The sequence below is a fragment of the Pempheris klunzingeri genome, chromosome 4, assembly GCF_042242105.1.
Source record: "Pempheris klunzingeri isolate RE-2024b chromosome 4, fPemKlu1.hap1, whole genome shotgun sequence".
In the NCBI taxonomy this organism is placed as follows: Eukaryota; Metazoa; Chordata; class Actinopteri; order Acropomatiformes; family Pempheridae; genus Pempheris; species Pempheris klunzingeri.
This window is the reverse complement of record NC_092015.1, coordinates 17,166,198-17,191,967: the sequence shown is the minus strand read 5'-3', so window position 1 is coordinate 17,191,967 and position 25,770 is coordinate 17,166,198. Positions and strand designations below refer to the sequence as shown.

At 42.0% G+C, this 25,770-nt stretch overlaps 1 protein-coding gene across 6 annotated transcripts; it reads right to left on the bottom strand.

Moving 5' to 3' along the window:
• Positions 1-1,309: 1,309 nt before the first annotated feature.
• Positions 1,310-25,425, bottom strand: trip12 (thyroid hormone receptor interactor 12). Of its 6 annotated transcripts, none has more exons than XM_070829174.1 (42): positions 25,345-25,425; positions 22,232-22,378; positions 21,699-21,824; positions 20,668-21,455; positions 17,626-17,731; positions 16,138-16,274; positions 15,800-15,883; positions 15,508-15,603; positions 15,272-15,423; positions 15,079-15,114; positions 14,870-14,965; positions 14,685-14,777; positions 14,431-14,592; positions 13,321-13,389; positions 13,018-13,183; positions 12,535-12,652; positions 11,702-11,858; positions 11,233-11,386; positions 10,756-10,984; positions 10,449-10,567; positions 10,099-10,306; positions 9,647-9,747; positions 9,053-9,263; positions 8,789-8,930; positions 8,405-8,596; positions 8,158-8,309; positions 7,886-8,043; positions 7,561-7,634; positions 7,211-7,410; positions 6,738-6,865; positions 6,019-6,170; positions 5,585-5,727; positions 5,291-5,447; positions 5,068-5,166; positions 4,864-4,978; positions 3,679-3,833; positions 3,321-3,485; positions 2,988-3,152; positions 2,751-2,864; positions 2,407-2,501; positions 2,017-2,120; positions 1,310-1,884 (listed from the first exon to the last, which is right to left on the bottom strand). In XM_070829174.1, exons 2-42 carry the CDS (start codon positions 22,327-22,329, stop codon positions 1,688-1,690), a joined length of 6,213 nt encoding a protein of 2,070 aa, XP_070685275.1. In that variant the 5' UTR covers positions 22,330-22,378; positions 25,345-25,425; the 3' UTR covers positions 1,310-1,687. The 6 variants fall into 6 exon arrangements, with proteins under 6 accessions (XP_070685275.1, XP_070685274.1, XP_070685277.1 ...); XM_070829173.1 differs by having other exon boundaries at positions 25,365-25,424; XM_070829176.1 differs by having other exon boundaries at positions 9,053-9,227; positions 25,365-25,424.
• Between the last annotated feature and the right edge of the window lie 345 nt (positions 25,426-25,770).

The following is a 25,770-nucleotide window of genomic DNA, read 5'->3' as shown; positions in this document are numbered from 1 at the left end:
TGGGTTTATCACCGTGCAGTAATAGTTATTATTTCAGCACCTTCTTATGTAATGTTAAATCCAAGGCTAAGCTTCTGCTTTGAAAGAGTTTGGGAACAGCTTAGAGGTCAAGCGTTGTCAAACCCTGCTGAGATCTAAAGAGCTACATTCCAGGTGAGCCAAACAAGTCGCCTTTGTCGCCATCTCCATGGCAACTGACCTAAACCTGTCCGCAGTGGAGTGTGCGTATCAGCGTTTGTCCTGAAATATCAACTTATTAAATACTCAGCTTCAAGTGGATCGATTCAAACTTCAAAATCAACGTGTGTGTAAGATGATGGGCCTGCTGCAGAGGCTGTGAGGAGCGGCACGACGACGAGAAATAAAACTAACCATGAACAAAGATGAGTCAAACAGTTACTTTATTTATGTTCAGGTAAAAACATGAACCTGATGCAGTAAATTATTGCAGATCTTAGAAACCAGCACATGAACGATTGGGCCAGGAGAACATACAGTGGCGCCCTCCCCTGGCCACAGACTGCAGGTGCACACCACGGTTTGTTCCAAGCCAGCAGTGCAAAGAAAAAAAAATAATAATCAACTACAGCAAGAAATAAAGACAATATAGAAAATTAAAAAAAAAAAAAAAAAAAAAAAAAAGGTAAAGCAGACATTCCCACCTCAAACAGGGTGTGAAACTGCATATAAACTTTATTCCATAAATGAACTTGAAATGCTATCTGGCCATGAAACGATAAAATGCGACCAGCCAAATTTTGTGCCCAGCTACATTATGTGTTGAGGGTTGCTCAGAGCTTGGTCTACCAAGATGACCCTACACATCGGGTAGGGCCCAACAGAAAGACACTAACTCTATCAAAATAAGAGCAAAACAAATTTACCTGATCAACACATTGGTTACAACTCTTCATCTGAGCTGAAGCTCTCTATAATAAAGGAGGCCAGAACACAATCTCAACTTGGGTAGAAGGAGAAAAAAAAAAAAAAGATAATATGCGCTCATCACTACCCGCATTCAACCAACTGCAACTCTCGTTTCCACAACTTGAAGCAAAGACACACGGGGGGAGAAAAGCCGAACCAAAATGCAACACACAAACCGGGGCCAGTATAATACAGAACAGAATGCGAACAGACGAACTGAGGGGAAGAGACATGAGAACAAAGAGCTATTCTATCAAATGTGTAGAATGAGCAAAGTCTGCAAATTTGTCTGTACAAATGATCTTTGGAGCTAAAGTAAACCTAGCTTGCTCGATGGACCCCCCGCCCGCCCTCCCCCCCCGCCCTCCCTCCCCAACACCCAGTGACGTTGTCCACCACTCTGGAGAGGAGACATCCCTTTTTTAAATATCACATAGCAATGCAATTTAAAATGTCACCCAGATGTTTTCATCTTTTTTTAACATTACTCAACTACTGATATAAGTTTGACTCTCTCTTTTTTTATATTTTAAGTTCTGCGAGTCATGGAACACCTTTCCATTTTTTTATTTTTTATATTTTTTTTGAGAGACAGGGGCAGCAAATATATATTTAAAGTCTTACTTTTTCTGCAAGCTGCTTTCTCTAACAAGAAGGCTGTACACGTAGCCTTAATGTATGTGATTACAAAAAAACTAAGAAGGAAGTCATGATTTCATCAGTCGCTGTAGAAGGCATTTGAATGTGAGATGTGGAGAGATCAGGAAAGGTGGAAAGACTGCTGGCCCTCGCGGGCCGCAATCAACAGTTTCTCTCGCATGGTCTCTATGCTGGAGTAGTCAGGCAGCTTCAGGTAGTTGACACAGGTCATGACTGAGGGGAGGAAGTCATCCGGGTTCTCCGTCGACTCGAATGTCTTCCTCACAATTGTCAGAGGGGGATTCAGGCTCCGGAAACCTGGGACACAAGAGCACCACCAGGTGTCAGACACAGTATTTTCAGTCAAAGATCTCCAACTATTTCACAATGTTTCCATGTGACCTGCTTCAATGCACTGAGGAGATTGTGTGTGTTTGTGAGGTGACTCACCTCCGACGGGCAGTCTGGGGCTCCCCGTGACAAACTGCAGGAAGAGTCTCTGCTGCTCGGCATCGAAGCTGCTCAACACCTCAAACAGGAACCGCACGGCACGGCTGTGAAAACATAGGATGAAATACATGTAACGTGAAGGTTTACTTATACCTACAGTGTGTTATGTTGGGGGTAAGAACTAGCGTCACACCTATTTTACTTTAAGGTACTCTACACTTGATAAAATGGAGTTCCAGTTTTTGATGGTGGTAAAATTGAGTCAACAATCGAGTCTGATCATAAGAAAATGTGGCAAAAGCTGCTTGAGGTTTATGTGATGTTGGTGGTATTTTGAGGCCGATCTTTCCTGCTCACAAGAGTTTTCAAAGGCATCATTGCTGGTCTCACCTGTCATGTGTGTAGCCGTGGTCCGGCCGGCAGCACTCCATCAGCGTCTTGACGTCCCACGTCTCTGATTTACTGCCACACAGCAACTGGTCAAGCTGCAGCAGAGGAGGGAGAAAGAGAAAGAAAGTAGTGCTTAAGTTAGACTTATCCGTGCACACACAGACAGCGAAACTGAGATTCAAACTGTGCTGTGGTGAGACATGCAACATGCCTCATTTTGGTTAAATACTACTTATGGGCCAACCTATATTCCTACCAAATTCAAGCATTTGGTCAAGAATTAATGCAGCTGTAAATGTTTCTATTGACTGCCGGCATACTGTAAATTGTTAACACTTGCTTACCTCCTCTGGATAGAAATACTGCAGGTGATGCAATGGGAAGACTGACTCAAACCCTTCCCTAAATGACTCAAATTGTCTGGACACTCCTTCATTTAGAGTCCAGTACACCACCAACTGGAGGGAGAGAAAAGGAAAGTGGCAAAAGGAAAAACAAAACAGAAAAGATTAACCTTAAGAATAACAACACCAACTCCAATAAAATATATAAGACAGAGTGACTGTAGCACTGTGACATACCCTGAGGTATTCCTCCAGGTTGTAGATTGTAACAGGGACGTCTTTGCCACCCTTCTTCAGCTCAATGTTTGGGAATCCTGGAAGTGTGAAGTCCAAACCCAAGTCCTCCACTGAGCAGCCGTTCATGTTCAGGCTCTCCAGCGCCTGCTGCAGGGTCTCCCTCGTCTGTTGCTCACAAACACAGACAAACAGTTAAGAAAGAGGCAGATGGAGGAAAGGTGGAGGAGGCCTGCTTTGCAAAGGAAACCGGCATAGTCATCATGGCGACCTGGAAGTACTCAGGACCACGCTCTGGCACCAGTGCAGTAAAACAGACGCCGGGCTGTGCTTTACCTGTGATCGGTCCTGTTCCAGCCTCTTCTTCTGGCGGATAATATCCTCCAGGTGCTGGATGGACTTGGCCACACCAGGGTCAATGTTCACCAGGTCATGGGAGCTTATTGACATCTCGTGCCGTAGCATCCACTTATAAAATGGCAGCCCCAGGGGCAAGTCCAGCTGGGAAAAGAAGCAGGAGGAAAGGGGTTCAGATAGTAATAAAAAACACATCTGACCAAACAGGCAAATTTATTTTACCTGACAGCTGTTAGTACTGCATGTTTAAATGAGATGCATACAGTCCTAAATGTCTATGCTCAGTTGAAAGTTTGAGTCTTTTAACACAGATAAAGCTGAAAGCAGAAGTCGTTACCAGTCTGAAGTCCATAATGGCTTTGGCCATTAGCTTTCCTAAGAAACGGAACTTCATTTTGATTTTGGCTATGTGTGCTGGTTTGGTTGTCCTGCCGAAGGGAACAGCAAACAGTCCTCTGGAGCTGAACATGTACTTGGTTCCCTCTTGGCTTCCTGTTGGGACAAAGACAAGTATGGTGAGAGTGAAATACTATATACACCATCAAACAAGCATTTATATTTACATTGGGCGTGACTCTATTTAGAGTGAAACTTCTAATCAGACCTTGAGTGCATAATTTCTTGGCAAGTCCATATTCTGGGAAAAAAAATTCCCAAGAGCATTTCTTTTAAAAAATACCTTATATTCAGATGTACTTAATTATTAGATTTTTATCGGAGCGTTTTGCTGCTGTTACAGTGGGCACCTAACAGACACTGAGAAGGCAAAAATGATAAGATGCCTCTTTGAGAAGGATGCATAACAAAGGAAATAGCCAAATTGTTAAAGCGGGACCACCACATAATGTAATACATCATCAGCGGCGGTCAGCAGGGTCGCAAGAGATGAACTGAGAAGAAAAACCGCAGGTCAACTTAATGGGAGCAACAGAGAATTAAGCATGAGGCAGAACTGGCCGGATGAACTGTCGGCCTCTGATGACAAACACCTTCCTGGAGGCTTCGGAGTTACAGATGACCTGACTGAAAGTGGACTTGCTCGATGGACACCCTCTTAAAGCAGTGGTGCAAGTCAAAGTCTGCAGCCTTCAAGATGACCGTGATATTTATGCAGGACAATTCTCCATCACATGCATCCAAGTACTCCACTGCCTGGCTAGCCAGCAAAGCCTTTCAAGAAGGCTGAATGATGACTTGGCCCCCCTCCCCTCCAAAGTTGAACTGTTTTATTCGCCTCTTTACTTGCACAGAATGGAAGTGAATGGGAGGTGAATATTGGATTTGGTATTCACCTATAACATTGAGTGTGTTCAAATAAAAACAATCCTGATAAACCACACTTGCATGTCCATGTGGGGCCAAAAGTCGGTATTTATAATAGTATTTGACTGAGATGATATGTACTTATGGGCCAGAGTAAAATTGCCTCAAACACGTGGTCAGTGTGGGACAGAGAATACCTCATTTGTAAATCACACCCTGTGTGTGTCAGAAAGTTTAGCTGGAGAGCCGAATGCGGTACCTTTAGGATTGGCCAGGGTGACCTCTTCGCCCCTCCACAGGCCAAGATCAGCCCGCTGGAGCTCCTGAGACACCAGAGCGTAGAACTCCAGAGTGGGACCGAGACCTGTGCCAACCTGAGAGTAGATTGAAATTAGAATTGCCTCTCAAACAACAAATGATACAACTCGTGATTCAGTTTTAACATAACAGATAAGGCATGTACCTCGTTCTCATACTGAATCTCCAACATTGCCCTGGAGCTGCCGAGGTCCTGCATCACAGACTCTGCCTGTTTTAGCAGCTCATCTCGGTTTATCGTCCTCTGAAAAGGGGAGAAACAAGGGAGAAAATTCCATTCAGACACAAAGCAAACTAACGACAGGTACACTGATGGCTCTGTATAATTGCTGGATTCCATTAACTGCAACAGTAGAACAGTTAAGCACCTTCTTCCTGTCAAGACGTGGAGCAACTCTGCTGTCCTGAGAATCTGATTGGTTGATCTCAGGGTTTGTGTCCAGTAGGCGCTGCATGGCTCTGTCGCGATCAAAGGCAGTTACGTAGAATAACATCTGCCGGGTGTCAAAGGGGAAGAAGAAAGGACTAGAGAGAGGAGGAAAAAAAAAGTCATGTTAGCCAAACACATAAGCACCAATATCAATTTTGCAGTCAAAGTGTACAATACAGGTGATGGATCGGATTCCAATTCCTCCTTTCAGTCGAACATAGGAAACATTTACCAGGTCTTTCCAAGCTCAATAAGCCAAGTAGGGATGTTCCCCGTCATGATGACCAGCGGGTCTTGTAGCTGACGGTTAGCTTTGGCTGTCAGCTTACTGTTAATGAACTCACTGGTGGGGATGATTTCCTTACACGCAGCATTCTGCAAAACAACCCAAAATATTCATGGTATATTATATTTCAGGAAATTATGAGCAGAGGTGACTGAATGAAGGTCAGAGACAATACAGAGAAAGCAATAACTTGGGGCTATTTTTTGATTTATTGACTGAAGCAATACCAAAATCCATCTGTATATATTTCTTATAATATTTTTTTTGGTAAGTTAACCTGTATTTTCTAGTTTTATAGTAATGACAAGGAGACTTTGACAGAAACAAACAGCCTACAAGTCCCAGCCTTCATCTTGCAATTCTTTAGGAGAAAGACTTACATCATACAAGTAGAACCAGTATCTACTGATGGAGTGCAGGACCCTCAGCAGCAGGTTGACCTCCAAAGAGGGGTCATCAAAGGTTATGGTCTCTGGTGGCTCCGAAGTGAGGTATGTCTCTAAGGGATTGGTGACACTGGGACACACACCATCTGGAGGAGAAAGGAACCAATGTCAGTAATGAAGTTCAGACTCAGAATGGAAATACAGAGAGTTTTTACGCTTTTTCTGCAGCTGCATATAATTTGTAGCATTTAAAAATGATGGTAGTGATAGTCAGTTACTTGCAACAGTCACATTTCTGGTATTGATCAAATGGGGAAAACATAAAAACAAAAAACAAAAAGAGAGGATTGAGAATTTCGAGCAATTTCGACAAAAGATCTCTCACATATAACTCTCTGCTGTCTCATTTCTCAGTCTATTCCTGGAGCAGTTCAGTCGTTTCCAGGAGTTTTCCTCTGTCCAAAACCATTTTGACCAGCAGACACTTTGCTGACTTGACCAGCTGACTGGCTGTTGGAACAGGTGGCGTTCCTTGTGTTCTAAAACCAGCCACTGGCCATTTGGCAAGCTGAGTCGCAGGCAATGCCATCAGTCGGCTTGAGTCGAGCTGAGATGGGCTAAGTTTACACTGTTGCAATGCTACCCTGCAACGTTCTAAAACAGCTTCATCTCATCGCAAAATCTTTGGGCTGAACTGGGCTTATGATTCTCACCATGCCACAGCTCATCCTGCTTCTTGGCGTTGCGAGGTGAAGTTTTGGTGGGAGCGGTTTGGGCCCGGCCCCTCTTTCCACCCACAGTGTCTTTGCTGCCATCCTCGTCCTCTCTCACAGGCTTATACCTGTCAGGAAACAGGAGAGTACATTTTGTCTGAGGTAAAAGCTTTAATGAGCATGTTCAGCAGCTTTTACACCACAAACTATAACTCGTTTTAACTCTTTACTTTGTGACTCTTGGTATCTGAACTGTTTAAAAGGATAAATTGCACCAAGGCTAATAAATCTTTTATAATTCTGAGCACTTCACAGCGCACTGTAGGGCGCACCTCAAAAACTCTCCAAAAAAAAAAAAAGGTGCATGTAACAAATAAAGCTGCAATTCAAATAACCAAAGACACGAGACATCTTCTGTAGGAGGAAAACATCTATATAACCAGTTATGATTAAAAAATAAAGAGCATTTTTACCATATTGTGTGCGTTTTGGTCCAGATGCCAGCTCGCCCAAGTGGGTTAGCCTCATCGTCTGTTGACTCCCTTTCTTCCTCTGCCTGCAGACTGTACTGCCGTACAGCCTGGTATACTGTCATATTATATGGTAGCAGGTGGTCGCCAATGTAGAACTGCAGTCTGTGACGCACACTGCCAGAATTCAGGAACTGCGCCGCCTGAGTAACCAATAAATGACATATTGGTATCACATACTTTATTTTACAGTTTATGAACACCACTGAAGTAGTAGTAGGACTTTCAATCACAGGATTAAGATTATACAGAATTAAAGATGAGCCTTATTTGGCATTAACAGCATCACATACCAGTGATTCATCTATTTCATCATCTGAACCATCATCATCACTGTCTTCATCCTCTTCTCTGATTCGGCCGTACCCTGAACAGACAAGATTTCATGTTAGCAACCCACCTGAAAAACACTACATAACCCATGATACCATTATAAAAATGGTTGAAAGGACAACTCTGGGCATTTGCAGAATGTGGGGAGGAAAACGAGTTAAGAGAATTTAAATGGAAGCTTCACACACATGTAACAAAACTCTTCTGTTTCAAAGGATTTATTTGTATTAAAGGAGACACTGAGCATTCTATAACCGCTCCAAAACTAATTCAAGACTCTCTCACCTCTGACAACAAGATATCTCTCAATGGCTTGCACCAGAGCCAGAGGGTCTATCTTCACAGGGCCGCCTTTCCACTGTTTAACATTAGTGCAATCTGGGTGTCTCTGCAGCTGACACTTGAGTTGATGTGTGTTGAAGAACTTCAGTGCCTGAGAGCCCCTGAAGGGATAAATTAAAAAGCAAATTTTAAAAATGTATACCAAACAGTATAACTGAACATGAATGTTTAAATATGAAGATATATTGATCAAAACATAAAATAGTCACACGGACCTGCTGCCATTGCCGTTGCCACTGGGGAAATCATGCACTTTGACTGGGAACTGCTCCATTTGGCTGAGGCAGCTGTTCATTTTGTGCACCAGTGCCAGGTAAGGCCCATTCTCTGTTGGGTCAAGACGGCCAACAGGCTCCATTCCTGGCACCTAAAAAAGCAAATGGGAGGAGAAAATATTTAATAATTAGGCCGCCAAAGTCATTTAATTCTTTTGACAATGTACACTATGTTCTAGTCTCTCACCGGACAGCCAGCAAACACATGGAGGAACCTCTTGAGCCGCACGTCACGGCTGAGCAAGTCCCTGTCACTGTTGGAAGTCAGGTAAACCAGGAGTTGCTTCACTAGCCCACTGTGCTGGATCTCAAAGGACGAAACATCCGATTCTGATACGATACTGGAGATCTCCACCAGGCACTCCATCCCACCGTCCACCTGGGAAGGGGAGCAGAACACATAATTTGTCTATTTGTTCATCTTGCATTAACATGCCCTGATAAAGGTTTGAAAGTTACCAGCTTTACTAATTCTAACGACTCCAACTTTCACTACAACCTCCAAAACAGCAACACGTGAATTTTGTCATCATATGCCTGGTGTTTGATAATGGGGGAGTGCATATTTTACCTGCAGGTTGAGTTGCTCCGTGGCTGTGCAAAGTCTCTGGAGTACATTCAGTGCAGGGTTGCTGCCATCCACATTTTCAGAATTGAAGTAGCGCTCCACAAACTTACTCGCCTGCTCTTTGATCCAGGCCTTTATTTTGTCTCTACAAAACCATAAAAAAAAACATTTCACTGATTAATACAGTAGTGCATATTACCCCCAGAGCTGACTGAACATTCTGCATTTAAATAGGTAAACGTCCTCCATTAACTCTCATCATCATACCTGTTATTTGAAATTGAGTCCTTGGGAGGTACCCTTGCCAGGCCACTCACCCCCGCTGTACGTGAGGGCTCTGAATTGGCATTGTTGGTCTGAGCACCCAGCTTGCCCCAGGTCTTGGGATTAAGACTGGCCAAGAAGGATGATTTGGGTGACTGAGTACTTGTAGGGCTCTTGGCTGTAAAGAGCCCAAAAGGTGGATTAGGAGGGTTACCTAAAAATATATCCAAGACCACAAAAATTCCATTTTAATGTATGATCACTCAAATATGCTTAAAGGAATCATTGATAAACCTGCCAATGCTGAACAATGCAAACTGCCACAAGTTACTGACAAAATCTGCCCTCACTTTTGTAGTTACAAGATGATAAGTTCAATCATTGCTAAAGCAGTGATACACAATATAACACAGTAATATATAAAAATAATGCTGAGAAAAATCTAGCAGCAATCATTTTCTGATGTTACTCCTTTGAGGTGTATTATGGTTAAAAGCTGATCCTCTACTGGATTCATAAATTCTGTCACAGTAGATTTACTTTGAACTCACTTAAAGTTTTTTCTTGACATGTATCACGTCTCTCTCTCATACTTACCCTGATTGTCTACTTTATCATCATCTCTTGGGGGAGAGTATTTGGGCCTTCTGGGCCCTCTTTTAGGTAGCCGTTTCCTCTTTAGGACATCACTTAATCTCCTAAATAGGAGGGAAAATAATCAATATAATGGTCTTTGGAGTACAATAACTGACAAACATACACGCAACAAAATACACTGATAAACAGTAGCCCATGTGAATTGCTGTATCAACACACTAATAATGTCTAATATGATTAAATGTTCACCTTCCAATAGAATTTGTAGAGTTATTTGTCAAGCAACAAAATTACCTCCAGCTGGTCTTAGGTGGTTCAAGACAGAATGCAGAAGTGAAAATTGTATCCATGAATTCAGTTCCCAGTGTGACACTGGATTTCGACCAGTGCTACAATTTTTTTTTTCAAAAACACTTGTGTAAACAGCCAAACTAGCATGGCCACACACTCACCCCTGTGGGCTGAGGTCCAGTGAGTCATCCATGCTGTGCTGGAAGCTGGGCGAGCCCAAATCAGGAGTTGCATTATTAGCAGATGTGGTGGATGCAGTGCTGATAGTGGTCGTGCACAAACTGGCAGTACCACTGGGGCAAGCCTTCGGAGGACTAGTGACTAGAAAGCTCTCAGACTCTGACAGGTTCTTCACCTGGTGCATCACACCTGAAAGAAATACAGGCATTACAAATTGTCTACAGCCTTGAAATAGGACAATACACAGCAACGTAAAATCCAGGCAATGCAAAGAATAATACACTGGAAAACACCAGCAGCAACATGGGTTTTCCATGAGTTTATATACTACCTTCTCTTCTGAAATAGACACTGAAGACATCAGGCAGCTTCTGCATGAGGATCTCAGCCATCTGCAGAGAACCCACTACAATCTTCAGGTCCTGGCTGGATAGCATGGAGGCAATGTGACTGCAGAAATAAAAACATGAAAAAATAGAAGTTAATTTACTTTCAACTCAAAGGCTGTCACCAGTAATTCCCTGGTGTCTTTGAAGTACAAGTTTCGTTTAAAGAAGTCATTAACCTCCTTTAAGACAACCTTCCGATCTTGCTTTCATATCAATGTTAAAAATAGCGCAGTGCCCGGGCACTGTTACCTGGACACAGCATGGTTCCTCAGCACATCCTTCAGCAGCTCTGCATCAGCAAAGTAGATGATCCTGAGGATGGCTCTAAGGCACTTGTGTCTGACAGCAGGGCCAGCTGATGAGCTGTACACCTCATACAAGACCCCAAACAGAGTTTTGATAAAGCACTTTGCCAGTTCAGGGTCCTCCTTCATTAACTGGGCTCGTGCATCTTCTCGACGAACCTCCTGATGACTCCCTGGAGGAAGACAGTGAAAAGGTCAGGTTTACTTCATCAAACACACTGTGGCTATCACAAGCTGTGTTATACACAACAGGTACATGCATAAAATTTTCTCTAGCAAATGATCAACTTATCCACATGTGAAAAATGACCAAAACAGCAGGTATCAGGGCAACAAAAGTCCACTGACTTGCACAAAGTAAATCCATGGTGATTAATCACATTTCACAATAACAACAAAATACTGCAGCGTTCTGTCTTACCTGTGTTGGGGTTGGCAAGAGGGTTTGGTTTCCTCTGGATGCCGCGTGCTGTTCCTGTGTCTTCATTGATCTGCTGCATAGAGTTGAAGTCAATTGTGTACACACGGCCCAGGGTTGACAAGCTGATCTCATCCTCCCCATTCTGGTGGGCTGTCTGCAGGGCAAGACCAAATATTCTAGATGTCAGTATCACATATGGATAAGCCCAACGTGATTGTGTGTATATGTTAATTGAGAGATGCTAATACACTGCAATGTGATGCAAGATTTTTTAAATATTCAATCCTTAATTCATCCTTCTTATAGTCTAACAGAGGTCCAAAATGACAGACGAAAAAAAAATGTAGTATTTCAGCATGGATTAACTTATTCTGATACGTTGTTTTGTCACAACATATCACAATACACAGCTCCAGCAACAATGTCAAAACAACATTTAGAGGTTTCAAAGACACAGATGCATATATACCTCAATGATCCGACTGTCAATGCGGTTGTAAGGATGCCACAGTCCTCGGTCATCCCTCCACTGCCAGATTGCACCCTCTGTTGTCTGGGCACTGCCCTTCTTCAGCATTACATCAACTGCAAAGATGCCCTCTCTCGGCAGGCAGGGCATCAGCTCACTGGAAAAGGTGTAAAAAGTGTTTAATCCAATCCAAATTTAACTGAAAAATGATTTTTTTTTGTCATCTGATTAATGTGTAATGACTACTGGGGCAAATAATGACTATTAATAATGACATATTGACCACTGTGGCAAAACAATTGCATCTGTGGTTCAAGGTCTGAGAGGCGATGTATAGAATAGAATATTTTACACATTTAATGTGTTTAAAGTTTCTGTAAATTGTGCCAAGGACTATGCAAGAACATCCAGGCTTCCTACACCTTTTCCAGAGTCAAATTCAAGCACTTTCAGGATTTTCAATGTGGCAAATTAAATTTACTCACATCAATTAGGCTCCTTCCGACTTATTTTATTTCTATATCTAATAAGTGAGCCATTATGTCAGATAGTGATATATTAATGCAATTAGGATTTCCAAGCACTTTTCAAATCTTGAAAACGAGAATGAAAAATTAGGCGTCTTCCAGTTTTCCAGCACCCATACAAACTCATTTTACAAGCTTTGAAGTCTTGAATAAGTCCGATATTAGAATTTCCAAATTCCTAAACACCATTATCTTGCTGGCAGGATTAGCAACCCCAATTTCCAAAAATGTCAATCTTGTTGCCATATTGCCCAGCATGATATTAACCCTATGATACTGAAGAGAAGGTAGGGAAATAGACGTTACCATATGAGGGAGGTCAGTTCATAGAGCTCTTGGGGGCTCCGGGGGACAAGTTCAATCTGCTCCTGGCAGCTGCCATTTGATGCCCCACACAAGAGGAAACGCAGAGTTTCTGCTATGTCTGTTTAGAAAATGTAACAAAGACATTTCTGCTGTGAGTCGCCCTGTTACATTTTCAGCACATAACATTCCCGCACTACTGATAAAAGTCTATTTAGACTGAAGGCAAAGCAAAGATTATAGGGCAGTCAATAAGATGTGAGATGATCTAAACAGACATGAATTTTGTCTAGATGATAAAAATTAACTAAGCACAAACAGTTGGAAAATGGTAACTATTCCATTTACTAAGTACAACAAAGCCATGTGTAGTGAGTACATACAGTGTGAATGTATTGTGCTTTGCATAGCAGTAATGAAACAGAAGCGAGTAGTGAGTGAGTGACAGGTGTGACCCTTTGGTGCGTGTGTGTGAGCGTTACTCACTCTGTTTCATTAGTTGGACTGCCAGACAGGGGCAGTTAGAGCACATGAGGGAAAACATGCGCACAACCATGATAAACATCCCCGAGCTGAGCACAGGAGGGGTCACCACCAACAGCTGCTGAATGTTTGTCAACAGGTCCCGTGACGCCACCTCTTGCAGCAGGTTCTGTTGATTTAAGCACAGACACATACGTGCACATTAGCTCGGGAGTTGGATGGCAAATGGAGGAAATGCTACAGAAAGGGAAAACACAAAAACAGCATACATGGCGTTACGTCTTACAAACAATTTAAGATACAAACCTCCTCATGTTGAAAGTTGTCCACCAGTCTGGCGAAACAGAGACAAGTGCTTTCAACAGATTTTTTATCCTGAAAGAGAGTTGAATGAAACCGTTAGTGAATCTTTACAATAGGTTACACTGAAATAAATACTATTTAAAATACAAATATGTGGAGATTATGATGGAGGAGGCTAAAACACTGAAATATTAAAGTAATGTTTATAAGAGTACTGGCAAAAACTACATTTCTACCTATAAAAAAAACAAAACAATCAGGCTGTGACTCGTGAGGCTGACCAGCAGTACTAGTGTGAAAAAGGCCTCAGCAGAACCAAACACTGTAGAGGAAGAGATGACATTAGTGTTAAAGAGGAACAGTACGTCAATTGTCTGGACGTATTAACCTATTGATGTCTGATAAGCTGCACTGCATGACAGTAGTTCATGTCAAAGTGAACTCTGCACAATCAAATGCTGACTTTTTCAGTGTTTAAAGTGATGGTGAAATATCATGAGCATTTTTGTCTTGGCTTTGGCTGTCCACCTAAAGTAAACCATTGATGTGTGATTGTCACCTTTGTTTATTTTTTTCCAGTGCTGTCACTTTTTCATGTCTGTTGCAGATATATGACTTATTTTGATTTAACAGAGAGCTAGTGGTTAACATTACTCCAGGTTACCAGGGTACATTTATTGCCCATGACCATGCAGCTGCTAACACAATACATACTGAGGCACAAAATATGCTCAATTTCACTGTCATTTAATTGACAACACTTCATTCATAAAAAGAAGTCAGGCAAGGCATCCTCACCAAGCCCCGTTTTCTCTTTTTCTTCATGCAAGTCAGATAATAGCTTAATGGAAATAAATGTCAATGTGTCCTTTTGACATAAACACTTAGCAAGCTAGTATGATTAGTATGGTTATCAAGTCACATCCAACATAGATGAGGGAAAACTGAGGACTCCAACACTGTTTTAAGGAAATTAACCTGTTTTTTGTTTTTACCCATCTGTAATTTCTCTTATGTCAAATTTTTCTAGAATATGAAACTTATTCCAAGAGGGACACCACTAAGTACCACTTGTGTGCTTCATTTTATTTGTTTTACATGGGGAAAACGTACCTGGTGTGTGAGTCTCTGAGTCAACAGAGGCAGAGAATCAGCAACAAAGTGGAATTCATCTGGAGTAATGCTCTGGCAGCAGTTGGCTGCGATAGCCAAGGCATTCCTCTGAGCATTGATGCTAAAGAACTCCAAGAAGAGGAGGCAGTCAGCGAGCCCACCCTGTCAGGTAGGAAATAACAGCATGGTTATGGTATACAATTGTAGCAAACAGAGATTTAAGGGAATGGAAAAAAGGCAGGTTCAACACTTACAGCCTGCAAAATGGCTTTGCTGTGTCGCCTTGACAACATCTCCAAGGCAGTGAGGGCCTGCTCTGCTACGTCAATGAACTGGATCACCTGAAGCTGCAGACAAGAAACAAGGAATTAGCGCATCAAAAAGCCACCATTGCGAATTGACAAGCGATTAGGGACAAATAGAAAGTGCAGTGTCTTACCTTCTCCAGGAAGACAGGAATAGCATCAACCACCACAGCAGAGGATCGAGGGAGTGCCTCCATCATGTATGTGAGTGCACGAGAGGCATGATTCATCTGAGTTAAAAAAAAAAAAAGAGAGACATGGAAAAAAGCAACAGCATTACAAAAATGAATGAATCAAACTAAAGACAACTGTACACACAGCAATAAAAGTCTGTCATACTCACAATATCAAAGTTATGCTCCATTTGTAACAGTGTAATCTGTGAAAGAAAGTTCAGAGTATTAATATGGAGTCAGGTTCGTGGGAAATATCACACTGACAACTCAGCAAAATGAGTTACACGCATTGCCTACACCTTATGTGTAAGATAGCCAAATATAAAGGAGAGGTTGATGACCAAACAAAACCAGACTAACCAAAGCAGGCACCACACTCTTGACAGGGAATCCACCCAGTGTTTCCTCGTTTCCCATTACCAGCAGCTGGCACATCTCAATGGCAGCTTGAAGCTGCTGAGACTCGTCACCTGTGGCCTGCAGGCCCTGTAGTAACTGCTGAGCCTTGGAGCCTGGAAAGAACAGGGGCAGATTTATTTTTTTAGTTATTTAGAGCCTGAAGAACACTGATGTAAGGGTAAGAACGTTATACTCACTGGCTCCACTGCCAATGGTCCTGTGAAACAGCTGCGACATGCGGGGACCCAGGGGCCCAAAAAGATGTGGGGGGAGACCCCTGGCCTCCAGGAGGGCTGTAGGGACAAAAACCGCAAGCTTTAGAGATCAACAATACAAAAGGTCAAACTGAGGGGACAGTTCATTCAGTCTTCATTCCTGAACTATAGCAGGTAACATATGTACTATATAGCATGTACCAAGATGTAGTCTACAAATGGTAAACTGTAGCAGGAACTGACAGGAAAAGGGGGATTGGGGGGAATGATATACCTTGAAGCCTTCCCATTTCAGAGTCATCAGACTCACTCTCTCCAGAGGTGGTCATGCCTACTGCTCCAGCAACTGAGCTTGAAGCTGGATACAGAAAGCAAGTATTAAATCAAAATAATAGCCAAAGTTAAACAGTAAAGAAAGAAATATTTCAAGAGGTCTTTCACATTGATAGCCTAATTTCTATTTAAAAAAAACAGGTTTAATTTAATTTAAAGAGGTTTAATTCCCGCACAAATGTAGTGAAAAATTCTTGATCCTTCACAGATTTAACAGCTTATAAGAAGGACAGATGTTTTATTGTCAAACAAGAACTGAAAAAGTGTCATGGTGGGTACCCGAAGCCCCTTGTGATGCCTCATCAGTGCGAGCGGCTGACGAGTTGGCCCCATCCTGGTTGTTGTCGGAGTCGGCCATTTTCTCCTGTCGGCGAGCGTCGGCTGCCCCGCGCTTGCCCAGGCCTGAGCCCCGCCGACTGTGACACGAATAAAAACAGATTGACGGTATGAGTCAGCAGAGTTATCACAAAGTACAGTGCTCCAAGTCAAATGAATACACAGTAGTGGTTCACCTGTATATTGTTTTTCACGCTGGATATTATGCTGTTGTAAATTTGGTTACACAAAAGTCAAACAGTCAATACTGACATGGATCAAGACTCCTCAGAGTTTTAAGAAATGCCCAGTCTCTTATACCAGAGGCTTTCAAAGTTTAGGATATTTTTAGGATATTAATGGTATGAACCTTATGTTCAGGTGGGTAGGAATCAAAACTGTCCCAGCTCATGTTAGTGGGATGGAGCCATCACCAAAGCATTGCACTCGCTCTCCAGTATACCACTGGACAGGAAGGATCTCCTTTGCACCATTTTCCCTCACTGCTGGTCGCCACTATGTTTTTGTGGACACTTCCATGTTTACATGTATGTGAGAGTCATGGTCTAAATCATACCCTAATTTTCTTACTGCCCTCAATTATGTCTATTGGGTTGATTTTATTATCTCGTTGAACCATCGTGCTTTGAAAGCTAGTCATCATCCTGCCTGTGTGGAGTGGGGCTTTACACAGAAAACAATGGATGAATAGATCACACGCTGTAGAACATAAATAAGGGCAATCTCTTCGTTGCACGTTTTCCATTGTGTCTTTACCATAAGCAAACTCCTGCCGCTGGCCAAACAAACCTTTAAGGTTCCCTGTGGAGTTTTAGACCTCTCGTAGTGCTGATAGTAATTTTTTTAGAGCAGGTCCCTGTTTTGTTTGTTGTTCATGTGCACGCCCATGCACACAGGTGACGTGATACAAAGCCATACCGATATTTCTACACTATTCTATTCAATATTAACAGAGAGTCAACATAAAAAAAATGACCGATTGGAAGGAAAAAAAAAAAAAAACAATCGCAACATCCCTTGGTGATATCCATCAGTGGGTCAATGGATAATTATGGCTTTTACAACACTACTTTGTTTTATATGAGGCAGATGAAAAAAAAATTGTCAATGAGTTTGATGTTGACAGTCTTGAAAACATACAGTGATGTCAGTTTATTAGGTACACCTAGCTAAACCTAACGCCCTGCAATACACCCAACTTTCATAAAAGTTATAATGTTCAGTTTTTATTTAGACCATGTCGGATATTTTGGAGGCTACAGCTGGCTACAGCTGCTGAATACTGAATTATAGTGAGCGGTGTTTCTAATATTAACCTATGCACACTGGTGTGAACGAATTATAAAACTTAAGACTCACAAATTTCAGGTACTTTTTTATGTATCAATATTTATTCTACAGTATATACCACATCATCGCTGTGATTTGTACCTGGTGCTGGCACAGGAGCCCGTGGTCTTCTGGCGTGTGCTCCGCCGAAAGCTGGGGAGCTCTGCTGGAGGAGACTCGCTGCGCTTCTTTGTGGATTTCCTCAAACCTAAAGTTAAAAAACAAAGACATACAACCCACTTGTTGACTGGACACCAACACTGGCTGAAATAAACTCAATACAAATCGATGTAAATCAAAAAATGTGATACTTCAATAGTACAGATCAGATCAACTTTTAGAGAAAATTTGAGGTGAATTATTAAACACAATAGCATACTTCTAAGCGTCTTTTAGCTGTAGTATCAAAATAGAAAACATACTATTGCTTATAGATGTGTGAAAAATCATGTTAATATAGCTGGGCGAGCAAAAATGGATGCCGAGTGTTACTTTTCAATACAGTAAAGGCTCCAGTGTTGCCTGTTTAAAGCCCTGTACCTCTGACTAGATGAGTATTAATAGTAACCCAACCGTGGCCCTATGACAGGGCAACCTTCATGCTAGATCTGTGACTCATAATTCAGTAGTACAAAAATAAACATTTAAAAAGTTAACACCAGCTAAATTAATATGATAATGACCTATAATGTCCTCATTGTGTTTCATTTGACCATACATTTCAACTATACCAAATCAAATATTAAACCCTTAAAAATATCTAAGCGCGATTTTCTCAGGGATTCTCAATGAAGCTCAAAGTATTTAGAGCCACACAATCCAATCGTAAATAGCAACATTACTAGGGATCAACATAATCAAAATGTATTCATGCATTGTGCAATGGAAAGCCATACAGAATCACTGGAACACAAGCAAACTACATGGTATACACTTACTCACCATTACAGCTGAAAGTAGTAACATCTATGCGTTTAAAGACATTAGAGGCTGACAGATGAGGATACTGGGAGCGAGAAGTAGCTCTGTCCTCTCGATAGAAGCAACTTATGAGTCCTACCCTGCCCTCAAACATACCCCTGGTCAGCTGGTGCGCCAACAAGCTAAGCCAACTTAGGAGGGGTCTCTCCATTTGGGCCCATGGCCCATGGCACAGAGCCCACCTCAGTTTCTATCCTTTCACCTACCTAGAACAGCCTGACCCCACACTGACCTGAACAGCTCACACTCACTTCACCATACTCACCATAATTTGTTCTGTAATATCTCTGTATCTGGATTACTGTCCTGCAATTTTCCCCTTTGCTCACTAGGGATGGTATCAAGTCTCCATAATATTAAAAGTAGTGACTAAACTGTGGCTGAGGCACTGCATGTTGTCAGGTACCAACACTTGGTTTGACACTTTGGTAAGATGTTGCCTTATTGAAATCAAAGTTTAGTTTATCGTCTACTGTACTTTAGACTTGGTATTCTTCCATGGTTGTTTTTAGTAAGTCAAAATTTAACATGGAGTTTAACTTATTTTGTCCAAAACCTCATTAATGTTTATTCCATAGAAAAGTGTGTTTTTGATGAGTCTAGTGTGATATCTAGTATCTTCAGTATGTGTGCTACAGCCCAGCAGTGGCACAGTGATAGCAGAGATATTGGTCAATATGTTAGCTAATATGCAACAAGAAATTGCAACCCACAAATGAAAAGGACAAGTTAAAATTATAATGTAGAGACACCACAAAAACCATTCGATGCTTGTCCACCAGAGAGCACTGACAAAACTGTAAGGTCTTTGAGAAAAATGATCATGCTGTGTGCTAATTTTTTTTTTTTTTTTTTTTTTTTTTTTTATATGTATCAAACTGGCGGTAACTGGTACCAAGCCTTCCTGCCTGCTGCAGTGCTGCCCAATTTCTTGCAGACATTAAAGACTGAATGCAACACTGACTGGACAACCTAGCTACTAACATACTCTCAAAACACAAGAAGATATCTTGAGGACATCAAAATGTCCAGTCACGCTGCTCATGAGCAGCCCTGGGATTGGTTCGGTTAAAAATACATTTAACACTGTAAAGAATGCCTTTAAAAAAAAAAAAACATTTAGGAACTTAACTCTCACTAGTGGCTACCACACCTGTGAAATCATAAATTTGCTCTGCACTGACAACTGACAAGCTGTATTTATGCATTTACCAATTTTCCAGTTTGAGTGTATTGGTACTTATGTCTGAAATCTGAGCCAGTTCACCATCTGAGTGAAGCCCACACTCACCACATGTGAACCGATATGGTGGTCCACACACATACTCTTTATTGTATGCAGTGCTTCAGACTGTCACAAGCTGTATATACAAGATATATGTACTGCTGAGTTCACACTATGAGCGACAATGCTACAAAACAGCTAAGTGCGGCCAGCTACTTTGATGCAGACTTGCCATTGAAGTGCATCACATTTCGCTGCCCCATTGCATACCCGTATGCAGGCGAATATACACAAAAGCTAATGTTAGCAAGCATAGAATGAGCTAGCTAAATAGCACACTTGTGGGGAGAGAGAAGGGGAGCAGAAATGGTGAAAAAAAAAAAAAAAAAACATGAATGGTTGATGCTTCATTGGGGCTCTGAAAAAGGTTGATGGCAGCACAACTTCTTTTTTAGCACATCATGTCCACCGTGCATCAAGTATCGGGCGTCAGTTTGTAGCTTCATGTCGCCAGCCTCCATGTCATGTATAACATGACTTTGTCGCTCATAGTGTGAACACAGCAGTACAGTTATACCAAACAGATTTGCTTCCAGCGGTTTGGAGTGAAGTTTTGTAACTGATGCTGCAACACTGATCATGGATCCTATGACATTTAATCGCAGAGGTGTAACCTCCATCCAAGCACACAAGAGTAATGTACTGACCCTCTAAATGCCAATCATAACCCTGTTTAGATTTAAATCTTTCATATAATTACAAACCCATTAAAGCAAACCCATATACATCCCACACAACACTCAACCTTTGAAATACTATTAAATGTACTGAAATATACTCTTAAAGCTGTAAAAAAGATGTTACAGCTCAGTCAGTGGGTTAGAAAGAGAATGTATATTATAAATAGAGTTGGTTACTACAAAGGCAATGCAACTCACTTGCTAGTTTAGCTTGTAATCCTGATGGCCCAGGTTTGGAGGTCTCAGTTTTGGAGGATCCGGGCAAGGACAGTTTGGGTTTTGGCAGATTGACTTTGGGGTTGAAGCGTGCTGCCCACTCAAACTTTGAAGAGCTGGCGGTCTTGGCCTGCTCCTTGTCACGGGTGCTACGACGTGGGGAGGGGCTTGAGGCTGAACGAGAGCGTCGTGCCTTGGTCTGATCTTTTCCCTGTTTGATTCGGGCGCCCTGCGTGGTGGCGCTGTTGGTGCCTGTGGTGGAGGAAGAGGAAGAGGTGGAGGCAGAAGAGGAGGAGTCTGTCACGTTGCTACACCCAGCTTTGGCTGAGGCGGCCGATTTAGACGCCAGCTTGGTGGGTTTTGCAGTTCTGCCCTCAGTACGATTGGGGAGGGACCCAGCGGTGCTACTTAGACCGGGGAGAGAGTCCGCTTTCTTCCGTTTCTGGATTGGTGAGGCCCCAGCGGCCCCGCTCTTCTTGCTCTGGCCTCGACCTGACGATGCAGGTGGTTCTGAAGCAAGTGATCTTTTCTTGGACTTAGTTGGGCCTTTCTTGGTCTCTGAGGTATTGTCCCGGGGTGGTGGGAGCGATTTGGGTTTCTTTGCAGGGGTCGGTCCAAAGGTACTAATTTGGTCAGGAGCTTCACTTCGCTTCAGCCCTCGGGTGCCTTCACTCTTTGACTGGTGGCCTGATCGCTCTTGTTCAGATGTCCCTGCAGCTTCTGGCTCGTCTTGCAACACAAATGAAGCCACGGACAAAGTAAGACCGCTTCTGCCAGGGAGCAAGAGGGACAACAAAACTCTATCTTAGAAAACACAGCCTGTGAAAAATGATTGATGAATTACAATTCCACATTCGTTGTACTCATTCAGATTTAGAGCAAAACCCAAACTGTACAATACTGTATGTTCTTCTTCATTGTGAATTTTACAAAGTATGACACTACTAGATAAACTACAAACCCTATATACACACACGCACACACAATAAGCACCAAGTAGAGAGGAGGGGTACCTTCTTGAGCTGTGCCCTCTGGACTGGCCAGTGGCTGAGCTGGCTGTGGCTTTGGAAGCCTTAGAATTAGGTCTTCTACTTTCAGGTGGGGAATTTGCTTTATGTTTTACCTGCTCTGACTGCAACCTGTAAGGTTGGAAATTAAAGAGCAAGTGACAGCGTGGGTTTCTGTAATTAAGCCACATAAAAGAGAGACTTAATCAATCCCCAAATCATTTTGGCTGACTGCGTCTGCATGTCCTCTGATCATTAACACCTCTGGAGCAGCAAGAAAAACACGGCTAAAACAGAGTTAATCAGCATTTAACTATGACAAAAGAGCATTAGATAAGACTCCCTTTTGATCAAAGAGGCCAATATATCCATGCTGCATTAAGTAAAATTCAATTTACTTGAAAAATCCACCCATGAATTAATACAAACACCCCTTATTTTTAACTCCCTTCAAGAAAACCCCAAACAATGCTCTCCACAGACCATGATAACTGTCTCTTACTTGGGATTGAGATTTTATCTAAAAAAAGCCAACTCACCTTCCCGCGACTGTATGGTCTTGTGGCTGGGCCGCAGCAGTGTTCCTCTGTGAACGGCGCAGTGACCCCCCTGGATTGGAATTAGGCCGGTTGGACATTGGCACCTCTCTCCTGAAGGGACATACCCTTTCTAGACACTACCATTCACTGCAATAAAAGAAATGGAAAAACCACATAAAACTACTGACAAAATGCAGCGGTGAGCCTTATACCTATGCTCTCCAACAACCACTGGGTGATCTGTGACTCAGAATAAGACACTGGGCTGCAGGTGACAGCAGATAGAGCTTTCACACACCATCAAGCTCAATCTCAATCTCTAGCCCATTTGAGATGATCAAGGACGTGATTGTCTCATCAGTTTTCCTGAGACTGTAAATCTAAGAATACAAACAACTGACCATTCCTACTACTGACACTACCATTTGTGTGGGGGCAATAACTGATGATTAACAATGAGCCAGACAATTCAGTTATACATGTAGAGAAGATGTCTAAAATCAAAAACACTTAATTAGGTCAGTATTATAATTCCTTCTAAACAATCATACAGAGTGACCTATACTGTAAGGCTATGACCAAGTATCCTACTAACCCCAAGTACACTTGACAATGTATTTTTTTTATTGTTTATAAATTTTGTACTTTTACTTTAAATCCTTTGACAGGAACTGGCATTAATTCATCCAATAGAAATAATCGTCACTGTAAATCAGAATATCACTACACAATATTAGTACAACAATCCAAGATTGATTTGAAGAGAGATGACCAAGGTCACAGACAAATCCAAATAAACCTGATTAGTCAGCAAGTCAAACAAAACACACAATAAGATAATTATCTTTCAAGATTTCAAACTCTTTTCTCTCTCTTAAAGAATATCAAAAGTATATGCTATTATTTTAGATGGACATAACACTTGACCAACAGAGCTTGTTGTCAGAGTAAGTTGAAATAATCATTTTAGTCAGGAAGTAAGAGGAAATGTCTGATTTTTATACAATGAATCAGTGACATGAAGGTACTTAATGCAGGGGTGATTAATATCTTTTGAAGACAGACACAGACAGACAGATAGACACGGATGATTTTATCAATTGACACATACACTACTGAATCACAAGGTAAATACTTTTTGCCACAGAGAAAATAATTATTACCTATTAACCAATTTAATACGGAGTTAAAGTCATGATATCATTGATCATAAAAATACGCCACACTTGGCAAGCTCACTGGGCCATTTTAGGCCTGCACTGACAGTGCATCCTAGTCTTTGTTTATTCGTCCGTTCTGACAACTGGTGCACCTCACTCGGCTATAATGTGATCAGTTAAGCACATCATTGATCGGCAGCTTGAAAAACCTGCCGGTAACAAGTTTCTAGTACTAGCGTTACACCACTAAACAAGCACGGCAATGTCCAATTTTTATACCCATGGTTTACAGAGGCCTATATTTCTGACGTAGTTCTCTGCCACCACCGACTAGCATGTTTAGCCACTCGTATCCTAGCGAGTCCCATACATTTTGACAGTAGCTTAGTCGCATCCGTATCCACACAAAAAACTTCCACATCCAAGAAGAGAGGCTTATACCCGCTTGATATTGGATATTGTGACGAGAAAACGCGAAATGGCTTGTAATCACACACCAGAGGCTGGCTAAAGTTACGTTGGCTAACATAGCAGTGGTTACATGGAAATGCGTAGTTGGCGTACCGGTGTGTCAACCTATTTAACGTTAGCTCCCAAACTAAACGCACTGCCAAATCCGAACAGCTACCTTGTTTGCACCTTGTTGTGATAAGAAACGGCGATTTTAGTGTCAAAGAAGAGCCCCCTGTGTGATAAATAACGAATAGCGCTACGTTCACCTGAGATTAGCTACACATCGAAAATGGCAGCATCGGCTGGACCGTCTTTCTAAAGCGGTTTAATGTAATATAGCTAGCAGGCTACAAGTAAACCAACGTAGGCTAACTTGGTATTCTGACTACCATGACACACTGGTCTGTCTCACTGACGACCAAGTTTAAAGAAAAATGTACATGTTTCGCACGCAAGTTAGCTCACCTTCTGTAACGTTACCATTTCAAGGGATGATCAAGTCAAAAATACATAACTGTCAATTGGACCGGTAACCAGGCAGATCCAATATCACTCTCCTCGCAATTGTCAACGTGAATGTTGAGTGCACAACTATAGCTAACTATCGTTAGCTAGCTATGAGGATCACTGATGTTTTCTAAGCTTACTTAAGGCCATTGCCTGCCTCTCACTACAGCACTGGCTAACGTTTTAGCTAATGCTAGCCAGGCACACACAAGTTGACCACTAAGCTAGCAACGTGTCAACTAAGTGTATGCTTCATATTTAGGGTTTGGTTAAGGGGACCAAACACCGTTTAAGTATATTATTTAGCTAATGCTAAGTACCTTAGCCAGAATGACAAGCAGCGAGGCTAATTATTAGCTAGCTAGCTTAGCCACACAAGAGAGCGACTGTTTTCTCAATGATCGTTCACTCGCAAACAGTAAGCGGACAAAAATAAACACTTGAGTGTTAGCTGGACAAGCCATTGTTACTGGTTGGTAGTAGTTAAGCTAGCCGTCCGGTTGACAATAAACCACTGACCTTATCAGTATCGAATAAGCTACTCGCAGGACAGTCACGTAGTTGACGTTAAGCGTTGTCAAACCAAACAAGAGCGTTATAGCTATTGCCAGCTAACCTTGGCATGCAAGCTAATTAATATTAGCATGCCTTGTTGTCGCTGGCTAACGCTTTGCCAGCTCGACGGGATGGTAATGGGATTTATTTGACAAACATCCGCTTCGTTACACACCACGAATTCAGTCTGTTTGGGAACAATATTGTCAAGTTTTGTTTAAATTTGCAAGTTGCCTAGCTAACAGCTAGCATGTTAACCCCTGCTAGCAAAAAGAAATGGCCCCTGATGCCTATTAGACACAAAAAAACAGGAAAGCAGGAACGGGATTCGAGATATTTTCGCAACACTAAAATCATAAATCCTCCGATGTATTTCGATATTGAATAGCCTCGAAGGTCCAAGAGCCTATTGGCTGAGATGTCACTGAAAATTTGTACCTTTTGTATAATGTTGTTACCTATTTGTTCCAGTGTTGTAGTTGTAACAGACAGTGCACCAGCTCCTCTTTTCTCTCTCTACCCTGCTAGTTTCACATCAGCTGAGGGGCCTACAACCGCAGTATACATCCGCTTGATTCATCCGCCGAGGGACTACTTGCTTCTGATTTTAGCTTTCGGCATCTAGTTGTATATTCAGCAAACGATGGCGCTGTTGGCGTTAGCTGACTAGATGTAACGATAGTGCTCTTTAAATGCGTAGCTACAAAGTCTTCAGACAAAAAAGATGGAGCCGTGTTTGCCGGAATTTAAAGATAATCACTGCAACACTGAAGTCATTAGTAACATTAGCTTGTCACAAATATGAAGTATCAATCCGCTAGGTCGTGACCCTCCCCAAATACACATCCAAAAATCTGTTAAATT